This window comes from Lathamus discolor, chromosome 14 (genome assembly GCF_037157495.1).
Source record: "Lathamus discolor isolate bLatDis1 chromosome 14, bLatDis1.hap1, whole genome shotgun sequence".
NCBI classification, from domain to species: Eukaryota; Metazoa; Chordata; class Aves; order Psittaciformes; family Psittacidae; genus Lathamus; species Lathamus discolor.
In genome coordinates this window covers 1,821,713-1,840,932 of record NC_088897.1, presented here as the reverse complement: position 1 = coordinate 1,840,932, position 19,220 = coordinate 1,821,713, and the positions used below count along the sequence as shown (strand labels likewise).

Here is a 19,220-nt window from a genome sequence, read left to right as displayed (position 1 = left end):
TTTGTTTGGTGCATGTTGAATAAAGAAATAAGATTCATTACTGTTTTAAGTATGACCCTACACCTAAGCACAGAACAGCTCACTGCTAGCTATGCTTTTCCTGTTAAACTAATGTCTCTGAAAAACAAAAAACATCCAAATGCTACAACTTATTCATGACTAGTCTTTATGCTAATTGTAGAGCCACGTTAGATAAAATCTCCCTTTTATTTTTTTCCTACTTGTCTTTTTTCACCTTGCTATTCAGATAAAACTGAAAAACACACTCAAATTATTGTTACAGCAAAGTTAAACTGAGTTGCCATTTACCTGAGCATGTCTTAATAGCTTTATAGAACTTGTAAATTTGGGAAAAAAAACCCCAACCCTACAATTAAAAAGTTAGAGACTGACTTGATGGATGATGTAGTAACTCAACTAGCCAGGCAGAGTATCTGAGTACTATGAAGTTGCAGTTGACACAGCCAGATTTATAGGGCTGTCAGGGCATGATAGCACCCTTAAAGGTACAGATAAACCAGTAGAATTTAGTATAAATTAGAATTTAGATGGAAGATTCAAGCTAAGAGGTATCATTTTATGTTCAACATGGGTTTTGCTATAGCGTGCTGTGTATTTTCTAATTGTATATTTTTTGAAGTTTACTGCAGTTCAGTGTAAATATGCCCTATGATTGCTTCACCATGGTACTGGAGTGACTGGGCAAAAAGACTCCAGCTTAAAGAAAACAGGCAAAAGCTTCTAAATCTGTAAGTGGAAACCTATGGGAGTAGAAAAGACTGGTTCTCATGGAAGCCTTTCCCAGCAGGTGAGGTACATAACTGGAGAATGTGCAGCTGAATAGCATCAGAGGAATCCTGAGGGTGGCAGGGAAGAATTAGAGCTTGGTCACACTCACAGCTGTGCTGTAAGGGGCTTGTGCCTGTATCTCCAGTTCTGTCAGAACAAACTGCTGTTTCCCCAGAGGGATCTAGCTATGCCTTAACTTGCATTTGAAGTTCGTACAAGATCAGAACTGTTTGTTATTTAAATTTCATCAGTGCTTAGACTGCTGCTGCTGCAGAGCTTCCATTGAGAGATGGACAAGAACTGACTCGGTCAAAGAACAATAATCAGTAGGGGGAACTTGTTGGATTTGGAATCTCTGGTGGGCCCACAAAGACATTGGCAGCTGACTTGGTTACACAACCATACTGAATCACCATGTCCATTCCTGAAACCTTAACTGGGAAGGTACAGATGCTTCATACAGGGAACTTTGAAAGAAATTAACCTGAACTAAATTTTCTTTTCCTATAGAATGGACCTATGTATCAACTACTTACCTCAATAGGTAGTTCAGTATCTGAACCAGATACTCTACGCTGAGGAATTAAGACCTCGAGTAAGACCAGTATTATTACTAAAAAATATGAAACTAATTTAGAAGTACTACACTTATAGTTAAGGAAAAAAAAAAAACCTCAGCACAAGAACTTGTCAGTGTCACCAAAGACTATTTAATGGAGCACAACAAAACATGGCATCGGTGCTTTAAGTCAACCCTGGGTTGTTGCTGATCCTTTGGTCTTTGTCTATCACAGAGTAGTAACAACACCTTACTAAGTCAGGGTGGATATTGGGCAGAGATAGGAGTAGGGAACAATTTGTCTTTTATTCTCTCTTTTGATGAGTTTTTTTGGCCTTCAGGATACAGTGAAAATTATCCAAACCCAGTAATATTATCAAACACATTTTATTAAAAATCAAAGAACTAAAAAGAGATTTTGATCAACCAGTTAGGATTTACACTTCATAAATGAAACAAGTCATTCTCATCTTAGTTACAGAGAGGAAAAAAAGCAAGTAACTTACAGCCATGAATGACATCCTCTCTGATCCACTTGTCAGCATCATGCTATTAAGATTCAACATTTCCTTATTACGCCCGCTCAGGACAGGGTAGCTGCCCTGCTTTCCACACACACAGACACCCAGCACACATCTGACTGCAGGAGACAGAACAGGAAGGGGAATGACAAGTGGCAATCCACAGGCACTCTTTTAAGAGCCTAAGAACCTTGGTGAAGGTGCCAGCCCTTGGTAGAACGGATCAGAACTAGTATCTGTCAGGTCCTTTAAGTTCTCAGTGGAATTCCTCTTTCCTCCCTTTCCCTTCAAAGCTGTCATGAAAGACAATGATTTAGATCCACAGTTAAGACCTATCTAATTCCTAAAATAAAAAAATAAAAATAAAATGAAAAAGGTCACTTGGATTAGCATATGTTTAAATTTGCATTTAGTTGCTATTCACATCCACCTAACTCAGCAGTTTGAGTATATTTAGTTTCCATAAACTGTGAAAGATAAAAAACAGAGTAGGGATTACCTTTATTTCTACTAAGGCAGCTTAAGTCTGTTTCTTGAAGACAGCTACAAAGCCGAGTTAATCTAGAAGAAAACAATCTGTGGAAGTTTATATATTTCATATATAGGAACTGCATACAGTATATCATCAAAGATCTGCAGGAAGACTATATAAGTAATTTGTCTTGTTCTTAATCACTTCTCCTCCCTTTCCTCTTAGGATAAAGGATTTCCCTTTAAACTGGGCAGCTGAAACAGTGACTGTCCTGCTGTAGAGACAGGATTTTAAAGAGCCAGCCAGGACCCCAAAACCCCTGAAGCTATCCTAAAAACAACAGCAGTCTCCCTCAGTGTTTGATGCACTTCCTGATTAACAGTAAGAGAATGGAAGTTACCTAGAGTAAACATCAACTGTGTAGTTAGAGTGGACTTAAAAATTAAATGCCCTCCAGCAGTTCAGCTTTTAGATAGGAAGACCCCCCCCAAAAAGGGATATTCAAAAGAACAATTGACTCATTTATTTTCATCTTTTATTATGAGCTAATACCAGGATGACATTCAAATGTCAGATGGCACAATTAAGACAGTCTTGGTAGGAATTATTCCAGCATTCCCAAAATTACAATTTAGTACACGAATGGCATCAAATTGTATGCACCGCTCCCACAGAGTTCTGAATGGAATTCTGAGTAACTTAGACCAGAATAGGTTCTGCATCAAATGGGAAATAAAAACTGCTGGTAACACAGCTGACCTATGAACCTTTTGTGATAATGACCTGCAGAACAAAACAGTCTCCTACGTAACATCTAGTAAAAAAAAATACGACTTTTGTTCAAGTTTTAATACTTTTATATGGTTAGCCACAACAGGTATTAACCTCAGTTTTACTATATTTTTGTAATGCTACAAAAATCCTATAAAATCAAATTATAGTGAATTTTTCAGTGATTATAATTAAAAAAGCGCAGCTTGTACAAAATAAAAAAAATAAGATTCTATACTCTAATGAAAAATTTAAGACATTTTTAAATGAACAAAAGAAAGCACTTGTTAAGCTCTCCAATATTCAATGCATTCTGCACTTATCTGAAATAGCCAGACAGGAGCTAGAACTCCACTCCCCTTAGTTCACGACTAGTAATTTTGACACTATTATATATATATATAGAGGATCTATGTCTGATATTTTTACAAATAAATACAGGATAAACCATATTGCATAGTGTGTGCTTGCTGTCTGAGTCACACTCCAAAAGTTTCACAGTTATGGTAGGGAATTAAACTTATCATCTATGGGATGAAACCTTGTCCATACATGAAATTTACTTTTAAAACTGATGAACTGTAGTTGTAATTAATCAGTGAACTCAGACAAACAACTCTTGCCATTCTTGCCAGCCATATTAAACCAATTCTACTGGACAATTAACATCCAGCCAACCAAAAAGCAACTGTTAGCTGTAGCTAGGACCAAGAGAGATCTGCATCAAAAACCATATATTGTTTCTGAAGTTCCTTTATCCTCAGTAAACATGTTGGGAAACTGATGTCAGTAACTGGCACAGAGAGGCACAGCTTCAAGTGTTGCATATTTGCAGGTATGCATTATACAAACACGTATCAGCACTTTGATTTCAGTTTCACAACATGTCACTAGTGGCGCTATTACCCAATGAGAAGCAGTAACTTGCCAGGACAGTTTATGTCACTATAAGGTAACTTGATTTTCCTTGTAAAACTCAAAAAAAAATTTCCAACAAAAGCCTTGTTAGGAAGAATTAAAAAAAAAAGTACTTCTTTTTGCTCACTCATAACCATCTTCTGTTGGTTCTTTGTTGGTATCAACAAAATACCAGTAAATCCCTCTGACCTGCACATTTGAGAAAACAGCACTCTGATTGGATTCAACATGGTAGAGAGTTTTATGGCTTGGATCCTATGGCTCAAAAAGATTCAGTATACACAGAGTAAGCAGAATCTATTAAAAAATCCCTACTGTTGTGAAACACTAGAAGTAGAATTTGCACAGTTTGACTAAAGATAATGCAACGTGTGGCAGGCAAAAAGTGACAGGACTTGTATGCAGTTGCATGACCATATACACACACACGCACACACCATACACACGCTAACTAGTGTAAAGCTCTGCAGATATTAACCCTTTCACCAGCTATGTTCATGGAAATGCTTTCTTTAAGGCAGGAAGTATTTAAGTAAGATAAAGTTACCTTTATTTTATTCTTTGTACCTGTAAATCATTTGTACAGATTGTGACAATTTCAAAAACATAAATAGTGTCCTTAGAACATGTTTCCTAAATTAAGTTGCTAAAGTTCTGACCCACTGTGGAAGACATTCACTGAAAGGCCCTTTAACACTTTTCTCATACAATCAGCAAATTTATTGCCCCAGCATAGAAAAAAAAACTGTTGATAAATTTAGAAATGTATCTTGGCAGGGAACTCCCATCAGCAAAATCTGATAAAAAAAAAAAAGAAATCCTCAAATTCTTACCCACTGGTTAGAAAAAGGTTTATTTTCTTAACAGCATGTAGATTCTGTCTTTCCTGTGGTGCTTCCTGTGCGTTTCTACTGATCTTGTATTCCAATGCACTTTTTCCTGATCTTTTATATGGATAAGAATGTGAACGTATTCAGCTGTCTCCATCTAAAGATTAGCGTATACAAAAGTGATGTTTCCCAGTGAAATGTCTGCTGAGGACAAGGATGAAATAAGCAGGACACGTGTGTGAGCCCATGGCTTCCAGTTAAGCCTAGAACATAGCAGCACTGCCGTTTGATTAGATCCGTTTCTTTTTGCAGGAACAGATATTTCAGCTGGGTAAGCAAGTGAAACAGTTCTCTCCCACCCCACATTGCCAAGTTGGTAATCTAGTGATCCGCTTATTGATTTGCTGTTTCATACGGAGAAGAATCAGAACTAGAGCTTTTTTCACAGCAACCAATTATTTTGTACTTTAATTTTGGGATACTTTCCATAATGAGCTGATTCAAAAAATCTATTTGAAAAATATATATATTTTTATATATAAAAAACCCTCATTATGTTTTGACTGTGAACTACCAATTAGTTTTATCTTTCATCTTTGATTCCACCCCATTGCAGGAAACAGCTTAACCAAGCTTGCATGCTAATTTTTCCTCAGATGCAAGCATGTAGGCATTTCATATTTTGCCTAGTGAAAGGGCTAACCCTCCTTGACACATTCATGACTAGACCAGTGATTCTGAAGCAACATCCTGACCCTTAATACTGTCAGTTTCAAGCTATCAAGCTGAAAAATCCTTGATAAGGTGAGAAGATGTCACTGCGAATCAGTTAGATGATGTGCCTAGAGTTCTGCAATACCATTTTCTAGAGTTTGTTTTTATGCACCATTGATTGACAGAAAAAAAAATCCGTTTTGCTTTGCTTTCCAAGTCGCTCTGTGCAATGACTGACTCTTTGATACTGTCACTTTTTAAAAGTAAACCATACCAGCCCTCGTCTTTCAACATCAAGGGGGCTTATGTCCGTTCCTTGTTTTCCACCTTCAAAGGCTTAAAAAAATGGTGTTGTCATAGATTCATGCGCAAGTGCTCTGGTCGTTTCGAAATCATGGGAAAAGCTTGTTTTTTGTATGGCCCAGAGTTTGGTTGCCGGATTGGAAGTGGTGCCGAGGCCTCTCCACAGACTGTCACATCCATTTGTTCTATTCCGCTTGTCTCCATTGGATATTCCACAGGTGTCTGAGTATTTGATGCGCTGGCAGAAGCACCTCTTCCCCAGAATTCCCCAGGGGAAAACTTTACAGGGCTTTAAAACAAGAAATATAAAAATCAGAGATGAAGATACAGCACCAAGGTATGTCCTTTACACTGCAGGAAGCTGAACTCAAATGCCTATTGAGAAGCATTTCTAATTCTTCCTTACAGTCCCAAAAGTTTAAGAAAGTTTCCATGTCTCATTTCTACCACAATCTCTGGTGAAGTAAAACTCTCACTGGAGTAGTGAGGATATATTTCTAGATGTCTGCAGAAGGGATTTTTTTGTACTAACATGATCCTTTAGTGACATCTTTAGGATGTTGTGAAACAATTCTAGAAGGCTGGTGTATCAAAGTCACCAGACTGTGAGGTTCCATCAGTGCTGAACAGCAAGCAAATTAGTACTTGTGCGCCAGACACCATGGATTTGCCTCTAATAATGTTGTTTCTAGAACAGCATCAATGCTGCACTTCTGATGTAAGTGATGGGCTTACTGAGAACTAAGATCTAGCGCAGATCTATTTCAGGTACTTGCTGAAAAGCGTATTACAAAAAAGAGAGCGTAAAAAGAAAAAGCAAAAAGATACCTGACTGGTGTCCTGGGGCTACCTATGAATCTGCGAGGTGATCGGATTTTTGGTTCAAAGGAAAATTTCTCTTTCACGCTTTCAAGTACAGATGGAGCCACATATGTAAAACCCTGCAAAACAGGAAGGAAGGCACTGTCACTTCCAGGCAAGATTCACCTTGTGCACTTTTGACTGAAATAGTGAATGAAAATTATAAAAGGAAGAGTAAATGGAGACATAAGAATTTCTACTCACTTCCTGAAGCAAACAACAGGACTTTAGGAAGTTCCTCATCCAGGTGCCTGCACACCCCAGCTATTTCTACTCATATCACAGATTCCCAGAGGCATACTCAATTAATTTTGCTCTATAGAATGGACACTGTTCTTGCTGTGGGACTATGAAAGCAATGACATGTCCTGGGTTCATAACACAACTATGAATTAGAATGCTGACATTTCAGAATGTAAGCAACATTCATTGGCCGTTTTATCTGTATAAAGAAAGTGTCAGCAATAACCAAAGTATTTTCAAAGCCCTTGGAACATTTCAAATCTGTTGCAGAATGGGTGTTTAAAATTATGACAGTTTGCTTCAAGTATCAGGTGTTAAGATTCAGTAGAGCTAATTTAGCTGATATGCCCTACTGTTCCCAAATAACGCGACATACCTGTCCACAGTCCTTATGCACTTGACCTTGGCTCACTTACCAGAAAGACCTGGTTGGCACTTTCACTGAGAGTAGAGTCATCTGGGCTATCAACAGGTGTCTGTCGTGTAAACTTTGAATCAAACTGGCTCACATCCTCTTCAGATTGCTTTGCAAAAACAAAATGATTAAGGGTTTATATTACAGATATCAACCAAATGGCTTAGCGGTGATCAGTGTAGCCTCTGGATGGAGTTCATTCCATAGGTTTTTGGCAGAGCTCTGCTGTAGTAAAACCCTGGAGAGGTGTCGGAATCCTGTCGCTGCCAGTGGGAGGTCACTATGGGCACTGACACTGAGAAATAAAGGCAAGGGGGAGGGGCAAAAAATTATGGATCAAAAAGGAACACAAATTAAAAAGATGCCTTTTAAAAAAAAAATAAATCTCAAATTACAGACAAAAACTTTTAGAAATGCAATGTCAGTTTCTTGCAAGTTCAGCCTTTGTCACAACTAGTATAGAACTGTTGCAACTAGTAGTTTTGGGATGCCTCTCCAGATAATTTCATCCCGCTTTTGCAGATACAGAGGTGTCTATACTGTTAGGGACAGATGAGAACTCTGGAATAAGTGACTATGAAGAATATGGTTTAATTTAAAGAATAACAGACGTAATTCCAAGATCCTTCATAAGTGTAACTGAAAAGGCAACATGTATGCATTTATGCAGGCCTGCACCCTACCATGAAAGCACGTTTTTGAAAGCCATCTGGTTTGTGCAAGTAATTTTCATAAAATTTGCTAATAAGTGGTAAACCCCAAACTATATTCAGATAATACACTTGGAAATATCAAGTCTTAGGTCATTTTGAATGTCACTCAAGATGGCAGGAATAAAAGGTCTGCAGTCCCCATGCTACAGTATGCTCAACACCAGTGATGCCTGTGTCAGTTTAAGATGAGATTTTTCGAGCAGTCTGGAACTATCAGGGTAGCACTACCCATTGCTGCTCTAGCTAACTGTACCCAGAGGGGAAAAAAAAAGACACCTCACACTATGAAAATACAAGATAGGGTAATAGAGGCTTATTCATCACATCACTGGTTTGCGTGAAACTTTAATTACTGCCTATAACACACAAAAGATGCATTGTAAACATTAGTAAGCAAACATACAATATGCTTCATTAGGGGATTTCATTTAGTTTTGCTTAGCAACCATTTATCATCTTAGTTTCAACTGAGTACTGACTTACTCAGTATAATGTTTAGAATTTATAACATCTATAATGTTTACTGACTTACTGTATAATGTTTAGAAGCAGAAATTCAGAGGTAACTGCACTCACAAGTCTGTTTAACCTATAGTTTAGAAGAAGGAGGAATTAAAACTGAGGCAGAACCTTCTTCCTCCAGGAGACTCAGAAGGATAAATTAGCTCTTAGCTGATTTTTAACACCTTCTCACGTAAAAGAAACAAGATCCTATTCCAGTGACGGATTAGTACCATGACCACAGAGTAGTAAGACAGAACAGCATGCTCACGACAGCCAGTATTTCATGCTCTGTGGAGACTTAAAAAGTTTTTTTTAATGCTGATACAGCATCAGTTCTCAGGAGAAAAAAAAACCATGAGGTAGTATAGATCAGGTGGTAGATCTGCTATCTTTGACAAGAGTGAATCTGAGAACCAGTACCTGAAGGTGATGCATTTAACTATCTAAAGTACCAGAAACCAGTAGCACTCCAGTTTGCAAGAATTAACGTTTGTAAGTGTTAGATTCCACATTGTTCAGGACCTTTACTAAAGGCCTTTTCTTAAAGATACAAGGAATATCTCATAGTGTTCTGAATACATACCAATAAGGGTTTAAAAGGAGGTTCCACCTTTCGTGCCAGCAGCTCATCCCAGTTAATGTGTCGGAAGAATGGGTGAGCCTATAAGGGTGAGGAATAGCACAGAGTCATAACTTGCCTTCTGGGTATAAATCAAGAATCAAGCACGTTTTTTCAGCCTTCTCTGTGGTGTCTTTCTTTCCAAAATCACATGCGGGTCTAGTGTAATATATTCTGCAGCCCTACATCAGAATAGCTGGAAGAGCTGAAAATTCATAGCATGCCTCCAGGTCGAACAGCATATGTCCCTTTCATGTTTTCCTTTAAAGTATTAGAAAAAGCCAATTTACATGCAAAATATTTTTCAAATGTTAGGTATCTAAAAATAATGACACTGCATTAATGACAAATTATCAAAACAGAAATAAGGAGGACTCTAATACATTGTTAATCATACCACAAAAAAAAAGATCAAGCTGGAAGCAACAGGAATCAGGCCTCTGCCTTAACTTCCAACCATGCAATGCTGGATGCAAACTAGTGCCACTTTTCCCTTGGAAAAGCTCCACTAGATGCAGGGGCTGGCAGGTTTTTTTGTCAGACTGCCAGGGTAGCGTCGCTCTTATATTGTTGACTGTACAATTAGCATTGTGCAACTAATAGAAAAGATTTACTGGAAGAGAGGGCTAAAGGATAAAAGTCACTTTCCAAATCTTGTAATTATCAAATAGGTAGACAGCTGCTTTCGTTAAGCTTTAAAGTATTCACATTTTGATCAGCTGTTACATGGGGCTGCCTCTTTGCTCGTTACACTTCAAGACAGACATACTCTCCTTCCCCGATGTACCCTCAAAGCTGTTTTATTTTCAATAAGGTAATTTAAGAATTCTCAAGTTAAGCCAAAGTTACCTGAACTTCTCCAGCATCTCCAGGACCAGCTCCTAGACGTGAGGCAGCATTTCTTTTTAGCAGCTTCATGAGAAATATCCAAAAAAGCAAAATTAGTTATACGGTTATGACTAGACTAGTTTTGACATGAATTATCATCTGAATGAATACCATGCAGAACGAATGCAAAACAATCTGCATGTGTTAGAAAACAGTTGTATTTTCAAGGAAAATCATTTTCTGTACCATGCAAAACAAAACTGACTGACTTAGAATAAAATAAGCTTGGACTGAATAGCCATACTGGTACTATTACATTTCTATTTTCTACATACACGTGTAGTACTCACATTCATTAAAATCCTACCTTTTTAAGCAGATCTCTGGCTTCTTGTGTGAGGTAGGGAGGCAAATTGAGTTTACACTTGAGGATCTTGTCAATTGTCTTCTTTCTGTTCTCCCCAGTGAAAGGAGGCTGGATAGCACCATTGATATGGGAGGAAAAATACAACTTGTTCATATCTCTTATTTGTGTACACAGAACTCACTTCAGTAATTTAGGAAGCAGATAAAACAATTGCAAGTGGGACTTCCTAATAACTGGATGAGAGCAGCTCACGACAGTAGTCAGCATCAGTGTAGCTGTGTTTTAGTTATTTCTTACTTGCAGTCTATATATATACAAATGTATATGTATTTACAAATGCATCAGAATTAGAATACAGGTAATTACAAAAGCTACAAAGAGAAATACATGCAATTATAACTGTGCACCTACTGCTCCAGTCAGCATGTCATACATTAGTGCCCCCAAACTCCACCAGTCCACAGCACGATTATGCCCACTCCTCATCAAGATTTCAGGGGCCCTATGATCAGAAAAAATGAAAACATGGAAGTATTTTAACAAGCCTAATTCTAATTTTGACTACAAGTTTTCAAACAAAACCACACTTATCAAGTAAAATTTCCCTTAGTGACTGAGCATAGGAACCATCAGTTAAAAAAGGCAAAATTTAATCTTTACCCCCCACCAGAGTAATACTTTTCTATTTCATCATGCAGCTCACATGTATTCAATTGTTCCACAGAACGTGTGTGTGACTGTTCCATCATGAATGGATTCTTTACATAATCCGAAGTCAGTCAATTTTACATGACCTGAAATTAAATATATAAAATTTAAGACTTGCCAGAATTCCGAGATTTGTGTAAGTAACATTAAAAACCAGGAATTTTTAACATGGATATGTAATAACTCTGAACTACTTCCAGATATCTTCAGTAGTCTGACAAAGCGATACAGCTATAAAACAGAATGAGGCAATCACACTTGCAGATAAAACCTCTGCATTACACCTGCATAAGAAGCCACTGCCACTTGAAGAGAAACAAGACAACTACCCAAACCTTATTCACGTATAATGTATTTAAAGATTGTATAGCATCATTCAGGTAACAAAATAGGATATCAAGTGTTACTGCTTTCTTCAAGGTTCAGAGAACCTTCAACAAATTGTAAAGTGTCCTGAGTAATTCAGAATAAAGTTGTCTTTGTAGCAAGTCAACCGTTCAAAAAAATGCCTGTGTCTCTACACATGCAACTTGAACCTTGCTGTGACCTGTTAAAGCTAAAGAAGCTGTGTTTAAAGGCAAGCAATTAGCTTTAGCAATTCTTCAGTTATACTGAGAGGGATAAGGAACATGACCATGTTCTAAGGAAATACACGTAACAGTGAAAAGTTGCGACTTTTGAAGAATTGTTTCCTAATGACTGGTAACATGTAACTGTTGCTGTATTTCTACCTTGGTGATTAAGCATGATATTTTCTGGCTTCAGATCACGGTAGATGATTCCTTTTTGATGCAAGTGCCCCAGTGCCATTGAGATTTCTGCCAAGTAAAAGCTGTAAGGAAACACACACCACAAAATTAGACATATTCAATCATGCAAAGCATCTTAAGCAGCAAGACTATTACGTAGATAGCAACGGCTCCTTGAAAGCATCATTAGAAGTGTATGACAGAATAAATGAGAGAAACAATGATGCCTTTGAGGCTGTTTTGCTGAAAGGCATACAAACTCCAAGATGAACTACAAAATGACACCATTAGCATTAGACTTACCTGTTCAGTAGCTAACTTATCATGAATATATTTGGAGGAATCTGAATTTACTAGTGTTTGAAATTGTTGTTCAATCTGTATTGCCACATCTAGATGGCTAAGTGGAAGAAAAAGTAAATGAGGCTAGGAATGTAATGGGCAGCAGGCAGAGTACAAAGTTTTTCTAAGGCGTTACTGCCATGCACTGTTGTAAGACATAACTGTATTCAGTTCTGTGAAGCCTAATCAATAAGGGACAATTTCAGCTTGTTTATATGTAAAATACCACTATTCAAAAGGCTTTTTCTCCTTCATTAGCATAAATACCTTTATCACTTCACACACAAATACAGCCATTACAATGAATGGGTTGCCCAGAGACGTTGTGAATGCTCCATCCCTGGCGGTGTTCAAGGCCAGGTTGGACAGAGCCTTGGGCAGCATGGTTTAGTGGGAGGTGTTCCTGCCCATGGCAGGGGGGTTGGAACTGGATGATCTTAAGGTCCTTTCCAACCCGAACTATTCTATGATTCTATGACTTGGAAATTCTGTAACTGGCTGGTAGAATGGTGTGTGGATAGAGAAGGAAAAGAAATCTACAGCAAGTCTTTCACAATCTTTTCTTCATCACCCAAACCACTTCCTTTACCACAACCATATGGAATACAGCCAGCAACCAGCAATGGACCCTCTTCTGTAGGAAGACTGGAGTTACACCAGCACAAACTGGTAAGTACAGAACACATGTATCTTCCCCAAACCCAGTTAACTGCTCTTCACTAGACTATGAAATAAATAAGTAGTTTTTCAAGTTAGAACAGTTTAAGCACTTGAAAAAAAAAAACCCAAAACTATTAATTTACCAGAATTGTTTCACTTACCAGGCTGTGTCTTCCATAAATATCCCTTCTCTCTCTAACTGCATAAATAGTTCTCCTCCTGTCATGAGTAAAATCATGAGATTATACTCTAGTTAAGGTATTCTTTTTTTAGTCAGTCAAGTCTTATTTTCTAGAAAAACTATAATCAACAGGTATTTTGTCCTGCTCTACAAAAAGCTGTTTCACGAGAATAACTAAGGACTTGGCTATCCTGTTATTCTCAGAATTCCAGCAACCTAAAGAAATTCCAAAAGAAATTCCAAAAGAAATCAGAGCATGTTGAAAAAGCCAACAGCATTTCTGTCCCTCTTTATTCTGCTGTTATAACTTAGACAAGTTTCTTCTAATCTGTGTCTTGGTTTCCTACCCGTGAAATAGAGATAACACTTTCTTGTTTCACAAAGAATCTGCAAGGACTAAAATCTCAGGTACTCTCTATGACTGCATAGAATCTAAGTGTGACATAGAGGAATTAAAGCCTGATAGAAGAAAAGGTACAGAAAACCCTCCTCTCATGTAGTGTTATGAGAAATAACTGTTTACATTTCAATAACACACTGAATTAGAAGGTTTATTGTGATTCTGTGTATTTTCACTACTAACCAATTTTATATTTTAAGACACTGTGCCAATAGTTAGCTGGCCTTCTACAGGCAGAGTAAGAAATCCAAATTCTTGATTACATAGGATACCTATAAGCAAGTAACAGAATTTCATATACTGACCACTGAGATACTCAAGGATGAGGTAGAGTTTTCCACCAGTCTGAAAGGCATAAATTAAGTCTACAATGAAGGGATGTTTTACTTCCTCCAGTATATTCCGCTCTGCTTTTGTATGAGCTGTATCCTTTGCGTTCCTTACAATCATTGCCTACAAAAAGCAGAGATATGTCAGCACAAGAACATGCTAAACAAGGCCACCACAATATATATATATATAACGTGAAAGGTTCCGTGTGGAAGTTGAAGTCTTTATTTCATAGAATTATAAGATAATGTAGGTTGGAACGGACCTCCTGGCCTATTTAAACTAGCTGCTAACAACTACACAGCCAGAACATTTTCAAGTTTAATTCTAATTCCAACTGCACGTGGATAACAACTGCATAGAGGACAAAGTTTATTTTTGGTAAATGAAATAATCAGATAATTGTAAAAGCTTAATGGAGGCATACATTATTTTTTTTTTTACATTCAAGCTGTAGTGAACTGTGAACATTCAGGTTACCTTTTTAAGAACTTTCATGGCAAATATTTTCCCAGTGTTTGCTCCAGTTACTTTTCGTACTTGAAATACCTATACAACACAATACAAATGCAAACACGTTATGACCACATTTGTCACCATAAGTTAAAAATCCAGTTTCTGCAAAAGAGAGACGAGATTACCCACAAACTGCAACACTACCTGAAGAAGAGGTAGTGATCTGAACCAGGACCAGGCTGGGACATTCTCTACTGCCACCAGCTGGCGAGGCTCTGCCAGGGACCCGAGTCCCACAGCACCAACCCTTTTAACTGCCTTCAGTGTAACAGGGTTTACTTTTGTATAAAAGAATTCCTTACCTTTCCATAGCCACCTTTGCCAAGTACACGCAGTAACTCAAAGCACTCTGGGCGGATCTTTTCTGGACCTCTGTTTACACTAGTCTCTGAAATCTCAAATTTTTCACAATGTTCCATGCCACTGGATAAAACCGAAACAACAATATAAGACTACCTAATACTCAAAAAATCAATCAACTGAAACTAAGCAAGCAAATTACTTTCTGAAAAGCATACAGTGTATCTGATATCGCTGACTGTCAGATGTTTTATTTTGGGGTGTGCAAAGCAGTAAGTTGCAACTTGCACAGGAAAGATTACCTGCAAATTTGGGGGATTTACAGTATCAAGATTTCCTTCAAATCCCTTCTTTTTAATGCATAATCTCTGTATTACACCAGAATTCAGTTTAAAAGCCCAAAGCCTCAAACTGACTTGGATATTCATGTTAAGACCTCAAGTAAAGACAAGGCAAGTTGTGTTTAAGTTTCAGATCACATTCAGCAACCCCAAAAGTCATGGTAACACTCCTATAACACAAATATTTTGCAGAAAAAGCTGCAATACAAAAAAAGGCTCACAACTCTGAATATGCCACAAAAGACTGATCCATAATTTAATGGTGCTTCTAGATTATGCTACAGTTCTCCAAAAGACTAACAGATTGATCCTGCTAAAGTAAATATCACTGCTTTCTTCTCACAACATAGTATGCTGAAACAATCTGGAAATCTATAAATGAAGTAATGCTAAAGGTAGCTTTCTCCTGAACTTCAAATCAGAGCTTCTGAAGTCTCATTTGCTTCAGACTGCTACACAGATCTGCCACTGGAGCCTTTAGAGCATGAACAGAACATACATGTTCTGCAGACAGCACATTATCTTCAGATTACAAATATCATCCAAGTACAAGGGATACGTTGGGAGAAACAAGGATTAAAAGACAAACAGCAAGTTTGGACAGAATTTGTTTTTATTATTATTTCAAGATACAGTTCACAAATTTTTATCTGAAGAAATAGTGGAAGGACTAGAAACAACTCAAAATTGAACAAGGGTAACAATTTTTTTCTATTTAACAATGTAACAAAATTAGAAGTTATATATAGTTGGCATAAATGATATGGAACATTTTCTAGCAGCAACTTACAGGTCATATTGGCCAACTCCTCCATGGTCCATGCTCTCACTTAATTGACCCTGGGGATGGGAGGGGTAGAAGGAAGATTAATTATAACAGAAGAAAAAAAAAACAGAGTTAGAAATGTGTTTTACAACTTCTTAAATTATAACATAGTTCAATATATCATTATGATTTATATGATATATTCAAACAAGCCAAAAGGCCACGAATAAGAACTTATCAGTAGAAGATAAGAGATCTACAAAGTTCTGTGCAAGATTTGCAATACTTCCACAGTGACACAGGGAACCACTGTTTTACCCGACTGCACTGAGACTCAACCGCTGAAATACTAGAGGTAAGAACTTTGCACCCCAGGGTGAATTTGAAAAACACCGAGGCACTGCATTTGCTCTTATAGATAGATTTTTAAAACCTATTACAGTAAAGATGATGTGAATAAATTAACCAGGATTCCTACACACTAGAACAAATAATCTAGTGAGAAGGTTTTATCCTGCATTTTATCCTGTATTGGCAAATCCCAATACTAATGAAAGACTTTAAATACCCTTTCTGACCAATAATCATCCGGATAGATTAATGTATGCAAATGTTACTAAAGAAGGTTCAAGCACTTCAACATCAGAACTAGTCACCATTAAAGAATTTACTTCGATTCTGAAGGATTTTCTTCAAAGAATTTTTAACTTGACCCCTTATGCAAGATAATACTTCCCTATAACTGTGTCTCTACATGGCAAAAGAAGTGCAAACCAAGCAGACAGCTGGAATGAACACAAATAGAACTTAATGGACAAGCTGCTAATAAGCTTTAGACTATACGTTAACATTTTTATTTTTAAAAATAGGTACAAAAAAATAACAACTGCAAGTGAGTGAGGAACAGCCTGAACTCTGCAGGCTGGATACCCATATATTGAGTGAGGTGGGAAATTCAGAGAACCAGAAGGGAAAAAAAAGCAAACATTGAGATCTGCCTTTTGTATTTTCAACTGTTAGGGAGGTGAAAACACTAACCCAAGAAAACCAGAAACTTTCAGCAGCTTCCAAACCATTTAAACATTAAAGTCTACACAGGCTGGTTTATTTCGGTGGGCAATCTAGAGGGAGATTTTAACTCCTGGTTTCATCTATTCTCACCACAAGCAATTATGGAATCCAAAAGGTCAAGCTTGCTTCCAGGCCAGAGAGTTGCTGGCTTGTATAGTCTGGATAATAATTATTAGGGAAATCCAGCTTACTGACATCTGTTTAGACTCCAACAAACCAACTACAAATCAACGAACAGAATAAACACCCATCCCATCCCTACAACAGCTTCTCAAGTAACCCAAGGGTTCTGGGACAGTTTACACATGCATTTCTCGCTCCTGTGAACTATGGTTTTCATTTGCAGTATTACTTTGAACAAAATTCACTTTAGACACCATTCCACTACTTTCAGGATTTCTTCTTGTTTCACAAACCCAAGAAATGCAGTGGTGGTCTGGCTGGGAGAGCAGCAGACCTTTAGTCTGTGGCTACACATGGCTCCATTTATTACAAACACAAAAATTAATGCTGCTTTTTTTCACCACAATGATTAGCACAACCAACCATGCAGCTTAGGAATAAACTGCCCATTTAAACGATTCTGCATTTTTTGCTACAAAGCCCATGCCTACTCAAAACTGACCTCTTCTTGCTACTCCTAGGCTCAGAGCTTTCAAGAGGTACCAGGGACCAGCACCACAGAGATCTGACAAGCTAGTCGAGACTTTACACCTTGCTCACTTCCAGTTTCACGATCTCAACTACTCTGTCTTCAATGTCTGACGCACAACACCTACAGAGATAACCTCCACTTTTCTCCTTACATGTTCCTGACACTTCCCCTTCTTTGCTGCTCTTATATTCCTCTGCTTTTCAGTTCTAATTTCAAGTCCATTCTCACTCTCCTTTATGCGTTTGCCAAAAGGCATCTCAAAACCACATCAGGTTGCCAATGCGCATTCATGTCCACATCCATGCCATAAAAAATTCACTCACAGCAATAGTTTTAAATTAAATAACGAATTAATTTTTTACTTGGTCCCCAAGATGTATTTGGGAACGTGAGATAGAACAAATTCAACTTTCTTGCCACCCCCCTCAGAACCTGTTCTTGGCAGCATTAACGCCGTGATGCAAGAGACATTGTTTTAAGCCAAGGACTTTATTGATCACAGAGGTGACAGACAGAGCTTTTCCCTGTAGGCTGAGAAGCGTTTGAGCTGCCGGCTGTCAAACAATGTCTCTACAGTTCACATGCAGTGTGGGTATTCCAACTGTGATAAGAGTATCCGGTTATCTCAAAGACTCCACGGATGTCATTAGGATTTAAATAGCAAAAAATAATTGCAGTAGCAGTTTAAGCAACAGCAGATGTTTAATATACAAAACAATATAAAAAAAGCAACAGCAGCACTAGAAAAATATATACAGAGACCTTGTAATAAAATTTCCCCGAAGCCTTAGCAGGATCTGTAGGAACATTTCCATTCTAGGATTACAAAACGACAAACTGCAGATTATAAAGTGAACCGTTCAGGGAAGCGTGGGATGGAGATGCACGTTGATCCACAGAGACATCTAACAGCGCTTTAAAGCTCTGCTTTTAATTTTGGCGCTAGAGCGACCGCTTTGCACAGTTCCAGAAGGATGTGCATTCCTGCACTGGCGTTAAAACACGCGGCAATAAAAAAATAAATAAAGCAAACCACCAAAACCCCAACCAAACAGGAAAAACCCCAACAAACGGCGGAGGAAACGCAACGCAAAACTTCTGAGGGAAAAGCTGCCGCAAGCCCGGGGCAGCCGCCACCGGGGCGGGGAAGCCCCGCTCGCCCGACACCAGCACCCGGTGCAGGGCACGCCGCCGCTCCCCCAGCGCGACCGGCCGCGGGGCCCGCCGCAGCTGCGGTGTGGTGCAGCGCGGCCGGCTCTCGCCAGGCCGGGCGCGGTCGCCTCACCTGCTCGGGCCAGGGCGGCGGCCGCCGCCGCGCTCCGCCTCACCCGGCCCCTGCCAGGCCGCACCGCAGGATGCCCCCCGGCCCGGCCCGGCCCCGCGGGCTGCCGCCCGCTCCTTGCCCTCAAGCCTGCCCCGCAGCGCCGCTCCCTCCCCGCGCCGCGCCGCGCCGGCTCGGGCTGCCCCTTCTCACCCCCTCCTCCAGCTCCTCGTCCGAACCCGCGTCCTCAGGCTGGTCCAGGTCGATGTCGAAGACGCCCGCCATGGCGCGGCTGGGAGCCGCGGCGCCGCCGCCCCTTCCTGGCTGCGCTGGGTGCACGGGGCCTGCACCGCCTCATGGGCCCGCACCCCCCAACGCCACCGCAGACGCCATCACCGGCTGCCCGCACTCAGCGCGCCTGCGCCCCCGCCCCGATCCCGGGCGCCACGCATGCGCACAACTCCTTCCGGCAGCGGCCGGAGCCGCACTGAGCGTGCGTGAAGGGAATGCGGC

At 39.3% G+C, this 19,220-nt stretch overlaps 1 protein-coding gene across 2 annotated transcripts; it reads right to left on the bottom strand.

Annotated features, from left to right (window-relative positions):
* Positions 1–2,859: 2,859 nt before the first annotated feature.
* RPS6KB1 (ribosomal protein S6 kinase B1) lies at positions 2,860–19,177 on the bottom strand. 2 transcript variants are annotated; one of them, XM_065694956.1, is made up of 15 exons: positions 18,921–19,177; positions 15,745–15,794; positions 14,616–14,736; positions 14,278–14,346; positions 13,773–13,920; positions 13,048–13,105; positions 11,867–11,967; positions 11,131–11,221; positions 10,839–10,929; positions 10,428–10,535; positions 10,082–10,144; positions 9,197–9,274; positions 7,398–7,505; positions 6,706–6,818; positions 2,860–6,166 (listed from the first exon to the last, which is right to left on the bottom strand). In XM_065694956.1, the coding sequence occupies exons 1-15, from the start codon at positions 18,990–18,992 to the stop codon at positions 5,929–5,931; spliced, it is 1,509 nt and encodes a 502-aa protein (XP_065551028.1). In that variant the 5' UTR covers positions 18,993–19,177; the 3' UTR covers positions 2,860–5,928. The 2 variants fall into 2 exon arrangements, with proteins under 2 accessions (XP_065551028.1, XP_065551029.1); XM_065694957.1 differs by lacking the exon at positions 18,921–19,177 and adding an exon at positions 18,209–18,641.
* Between the last annotated feature and the right edge of the window lie 43 nt (positions 19,178–19,220).